This window comes from Quercus robur, chromosome 5 (genome assembly GCF_932294415.1).
Source record: "Quercus robur chromosome 5, dhQueRobu3.1, whole genome shotgun sequence".
Lineage (NCBI taxonomy): Eukaryota > Viridiplantae > Streptophyta > Magnoliopsida > Fagales > Fagaceae > Quercus > Quercus robur.
In genome coordinates, this window is record NC_065538.1 from 86,880,779 (window position 1) to 86,887,024 (window position 6,246).

The following is a 6,246-nucleotide window of genomic DNA, read 5'->3' on the forward strand; positions in this document are numbered from 1 at the left end:
GTGGGAGGATGGAAAAGTGGGTGGATAGAAAAGATTTTAATTTCTCTTCTTTTTGTTTGATTGGGAGTGGAAAAATGAAGGGATGAAAAAAGTGAGTTTGTATAAATTTACTCATATACCCTTGTTAAAAAATGATGAACAATTAAAACAAAAAAGTGACAAACAAATAAAATAAAAAAACAATCACCCTATTTATTAAAAAATAAAAACCATGTTCCAAAAAAAATCATGTCTAGTTAAACAAAAAAAAAAAAAAAAAAAAAAAAAAAAAAAAAAAAAAAACAACAACAACAACAACAACAACAACAACAATGTCTTAGAAAAAAAGAAAAAGCATGTTAAACTACCATTTCTCCCAAAAGCTTAAACTGTTAAGAAATGGTGAATTTAATCATTTAACCATAAGTCTAACACTCCCCCTCACTTGTGGGCCTAAACTTTCCCTTTATAAGTGGGGGCCCAACAAGTGGAAATTTAACATTTTAAATGGGAGGTAGAGTAAAACCAGGGATCAAACTTAGAATCTCCTACTCTAATACCATGTTAAACTACCGATTCTCCCAAAAGTTTAAGCTGTTAGGAAATTGTGAATTTAATCATTTAACCATAAGTCTAACAAAGCAAAGTCCAGTCGTCAAAGGAAAAAAAAAAAAAAAAATGGACATGGGTATTTTTGGTTCATTAAGCAGCCTCATTTTCCCTCTTCAGTTTTCTCTCCATTTTGGAGAGAAAACTTTTTGGTGGACCCGGGCCCACCATTTATTTTCCTTTCCTCCTACCCAACCAAACACACTCAAAAAAGTTTTCATTCTCATTTTCTCTCCAAAGTTTTCCATCTACCCTATTTCACCTCTAAACAAACACACCCTAACTAAAGAATTGAGTTGAAAATCTCCTTCTTAAGTGGGTTGGAGGGGGAGATTGTTGGGTGCATTGCACCACATGGATCAGCCCACACTTTGGCTTAGCTCATTAAATGAGCTTGTTACACAAGCTGTGGAGAAGTCAACAAATTTAAAGGAGCTTCTTGGACAAGCTTGCCAAAAAGGAAGAGTAGAAGGCATATTTTTATGTACAAAAGTCAAGCCTCATTTATAAAGATTTGACTATTGTCTTGTGAGTGTCCTACAAGCTAGAGAAGAAAGAAAAAGATGAAGACATATAAAGTAAGACCATTCGGCCATTTGATGTAGTGAGAGTCCCAAAGAGAGTAGGGACAAAGTGCAGTCCTGAAAAACTACATGTGTGAGAGCAAGCAAAAGAGAAAAGAAAACAGAAAGTATGAGAAAATTGTGAGAGATACATAGTAAGGCAGAGAGTAGTGAGTGCAAAGAAAAACTTTATTTGCTCAAGTTGTATCTCTAAGTGTTGTATCTCTAAGTGTTGTAATCTCTATTTAATATAATGAAATTATTTGAAGTTTGTCCTATAGTTTTTCTCATCAAAGAGAAAGGGTTTTCTATGTAAATATTTGCGTTCTTGTGTGGCTGTACTTTCACTGTACTTGCTGAAATTTATTCCCACTGCTGAAATTTATTCCCACTTATATAGAATTTTTACCAACATCTCTCTCTCTCTCTCTCAAAAAGAGTGTTTAGACACATAAACATAAGCATGAATGCAAAAGAGATGGAGGTGACTCTGATCAAGAAAGAGGTGGTGACAGTGCTGTTGCCAAAGAATGAGGACCATTGGTTACCACTCTCTAACCTAGACTTTTGCATTTTACATCCATTAGATTTCAGTATCTTCTTTTGTTATAAGAAGCCCACTTGTAAAGACAATTGGACCTTTGTGGCCATGATTGAGGTTCTCAAAAAGGCCTTGAAAGAAGCTTTAGTGCCCTTCTATGCCCTTGCTAGTGAGAAAGTGCCAAACTCCATGGGTGAGCATAAGTTTCACTGCAACAATCGTGGAGTTGACTTCACTGACGCTTTTGCAAATATAGAGCTTCAAAAACTCAATTTGTATGAACCTGATGAGACCATTGGCTGCAAACTTGTACCCAAGAAGAAGAATGGCATGCTGGCTGTCCAGGTTTGCCAAAAGTTTAGAAAATTAACGTGTTATTGTTTTCAAAAATGCATAGCTGAACTAATATGAAAATAAAAATGCTAAAGCTTTCACCTATTTTAATTCAAAAGCTTAAAGCATTCTTATCGGCCATATCAAAATTCATATGTATTTTTGCAGAAAATGCTACTTTTTCTATTCTACATAACTATTTAAAAAAAATACTCATATCAAATTATCTATTTTATTGTCTATTTTATTAAAAATATTAATTTCACTTAATTTTTTTAATTGTTTCTCTCTTCACACACAACAAACATTCAATCTCTTCATTCATCCTAGAAAAGTGTACATACAACACACACACATACAAAAACAAAACACACACACATAGAGATGCATATTTTTTTGGACAAGAGATGCATATTTTTTTGTATGGTTATCTTAGCTAGAATGGATTTGGACTAGAGATGCATATTTTTTTCAAAAACAAAACACACGCACATACAGCACAAAGTCGCACTACTAACTCCACTTAAAAGTTAAGGTAACTTTTAAAAGAGATTGAAGTAAGATATATTACACAAATACACTTTCTTAAGTAATGTAAGATAATTACCTAAACTTATATGAGTTCTTTTAAGAGTTAGTTGGCCAAATTTTGCATTTATGCCATTTTGCATAAACTGATGCAAGTTCTCTTATGCATTAATAAATATAATTGATGTCCCATGAAAAAACATATAAATATATATATATATATATATATATGAATTACTTGTTTATGATTGACAACATATCTCTAATTTTATAATATCTCTAAAATAACTCAACCATATTTTTTTTCACCTAAAAATTAAAGTTCAAAGTTTTTGAAGCACTAATATTCTATGACAAAATATAACTTTCCAACCATTAATTTAAATCATAAAAAGAAAAAAAGCAAAATAAAATGAAAATTTTTATCAAATTATAATAATGAGAGGGATCCAAAAATTTTCACAATCTTTTTTATAATTGTTGATATTGTACGTTATGATTAAGGTAACATTACTTTCACCTGGATCCATTATTGACACTACTTTAAAAAAAATACATGGATCATGAAATTTAAAATTAAAAAAAAAAAAAAAAAAAAAATCTTAGCCATATATTTGTTGATAAAATAAATAATAGATTGGAATATTTATAAAATTATGCCCATTGAGGTCTCAAAGTCAAAGTGTACATTATTTTGGATATTTCAGAGAGTATAGTAATGTATACTATATGATTTAATATACACTCTTTACAAATAAATGTGTCATCAATCATATAAAAGTTGTTCAAACATTTATTAAGTTGTTCAAGAGATACCAATAAACATTCAGTTACTATTCATAAACTTTATTTTAGTAAATTTGGTAATAATTTAACATTTTCCTATGAATGAAATAATGAACATACAAAATGCAACAAGGAGTACGTTTTTTGTTTTCAATAAAACTAGATATACAACAAATTTCACAATTAGTATTATGCAATTAAAGTGATGTCTAAATATCAAAAAAAAAAAAAAAAAAAAAAAAAAAAAAAAAAAAAAAGAAAAAAAAAAAAGGAAGAAGAAGAAGAAGAAGAAGAAGAAGTGATGTCTATGGTACCCCTATGTAAAAATGATATTGCACTAATCACAATTTTCCACCTCAAATACCATTAAAAATATGATAATTTTTTTTTTTTTTTTTTTGGGTGAAGCATTGTTTCACCCCCCCCCCCCCCCCCCAAAGGTTTTGCTGAAACTAACACCATGAAACCTACTTGTAGGCAACTGGGTTCAAATGTGGTGGTCTTGTGGTGGCATGCACATTTGACCATCAGATGGTAGATGCATACTTGGCAGGCATGTTTCTTGTTTCATGGGCTGAGAATGCTCAATCTAAACCCTTTTCTTCACTACCAACTTTCAACCGTGAGATGCTCAATCCTCAACATCCTGTTTCCTTTGATCCTTCCCTTCACAACTTGTATGCCCCCATCACCATGTTCAACCCTTCCAATGATCCGGAACCTAGTGCCAACCATTTCGAAAACCGCATATGCTTAGTTAAGGCAGACATAATTAACCAACTCCAATCACAAGCCAACACCAAGGAAAGCAAAAGGACTAAACTAGAGTCTTTCAGTGCACTTTTGTGGAAAATTAGCGCCAAAAGTGCTAAAAACAAAAGGGTATCAATATTGGGTATTGTTGTTGATGGCAGGACAATGCTTTGCTTTGGAGACAAAGAGAAAACATCACTAATGTCTTCTTACTTTGGAAATGTGTTGTCTATTCCCTATGATACCAAGAAAATTGATGAGCTTATTGAAAAACCATTGAGTTGGGTGGCTAATGAAATTCATGGATTTTTGGAAGGTGCAAAGACTAAAGAACATTTCTTGGATTTGATAGATTGGGTGGAGGCTCATCGTCCAGTGCAAAGTTTGGCAAAGGTATATAGTAGTGGCAACAAAGAAGGACCAACTTTGGTGGTTTCATCAGGACAACATTTTCCAATATCAAAGGTGGATTTTGGGTGGTGAAAGAGTGCATTTGGGTCATTCTATTTTCCATGGGGTGGGAATGTTGGGTACGTGATGCCAATACCAAGTCCATCTAGTAATGGTGATTGGGTGGTGTACATGCACATGTTGAAAAGGGAACTGGAGTTGATAGAATGTGAGGCTGCACATGTGTTTAAACCTTGCACTTCAGATTGTCAAAATTGACATTTATCATTGCCTCCAATTATGCAATCACAGTACAAAAATAAACTTGTTTTTTTCAAATGTGTGGAGTGAGGCAAATCATTAGTGTGATTATTAGTGAAACTAGTAATTCTCCATTCATATGTGCAAGATTGGTTGAAGACAGTTTAGCATTTGACACATTAAAAAATTACTTTAATACATCATTTCACAACCTTCTCCCCTGCCCTGCCCCCCAACCTCCACCACCGTAAAACCCAAAATCGCAATCTAGCGCCACCAAAAATTAATCCACAACCATCACCAAAATTGCAATCCACCATCATCCATCCACTACCACAAGCCTTCACAAAACCCAAATCAAATAAAAAATCCATCTCAAAACATATATAATAAAATAAATCCATAAAACCCAAACAAAAAAACCTCATCACTGATTTGAGAAATTCGAGGTGGAGCAAGGTGTCTATGGCCATGGAGAAAATCACAAAAAAAAAAAAAAAAAAAAAAAAAAAAGACCAAATTTGAAAAGAGAAACCAGCCAAAAGTCTGAGCTTTCACAAATCTAAGAAAAAAAAAAAACCGTTGCCACTTGATTGTATCCATGCCACCAACCACCCAAGTGGTTAAGGCTGCAAATATAGACTTGGAAGAGGAGAGAGGCATCCAGAAAAGTAAAATTAAAAATAAATAAATTGATTCAAATGAGAGAGAGAGAGAGAGAGAGAGAAGAGGAGAGCGGCAGAAGTGAAAGGATAAGAAAAAAAAAAAAAAAAATAGAACATGCTACGATACCCTTCTATGGTTCTAAAAAAATTTAAGGAACATATTTGTTGACGTCTGGTGTACTAAATGCTTGGCAAATCTGATGCGGATGCTCTAAATTATGTTTCATATAGCTCATATTGTTCATGCTTCCTCAGCCTCACCTAGTTTCATACACTACTCTTATTTTTTCCACCATCTCTCTCACACACAAAACACCTAATGGTTTAAAAGCTTTGATGGTGACTGTACCCAAAAAGCTGGTGGTGGTAGCAAAGTTGCCAAAGCAGAATCATTGGCAACCACTGTCAACCCTAGACATGGGTTTTATATATATGCCGGCAATGAATTACAGTTCTTTTTGTTTCAAGAAGCCCATGGTTGAGGTCCACCTTTAAAGACAACTGGACCTCTAAGTCCATGGTAGAGATCCTCAAGAAGGCATTGGCAGAAACTCTGGGGTGCCATACTACACCTTTGCTAATTGAGATAGTGCCAAATGTTTGAACTATTGTTACAAAATAGTGAATTTAATCATTCTAATCATTATCAAATAGGTAACAAGATAGTAGACCAGCTTTTATAATAAAAAAATCTCATTGAGTTTGATAGCAAATGAAGTTCATGGAATTGTGGAAGGTGCAATGATTGAGAATCATTGCTTGGATTTGATAGATGGGCAAAGGCCCATCGTTTGGTGCTTAGTTTTGTCAAAGATGTACGTCATTGAAAATAAAGAAG

The 6,246-nt window shown here is 33.4% G+C and overlaps 1 protein-coding gene across 1 annotated transcript; it reads left to right on the forward strand.

Annotated features, from left to right (window-relative positions):
* The first annotated feature begins 1,373 nt into the window (after window positions 1–1,373).
* Window positions 1,374–2,264, forward strand: LOC126727583 (coniferyl alcohol acyltransferase-like). Its single transcript, XM_050433339.1, has one exon. The coding sequence runs from the start codon at window positions 1,615–1,617 to the stop codon at window positions 2,101–2,103; it is 489 nt and encodes a 162-aa protein (XP_050289296.1). The 5' UTR covers window positions 1,374–1,614; the 3' UTR covers window positions 2,104–2,264.
* The last annotated feature ends 3,982 nt before the right edge of the window (window positions 2,265–6,246 follow it).

Bases quoted from the DNA above. Each gene is read 5' to 3' on its own strand.
- LOC126727583 (XM_050433339.1), top strand. From the start codon at position 1,615: ATGAATGCAAAAGAGATGGAGGTGACTCTGATCAAGAAAGAGGTGGTG.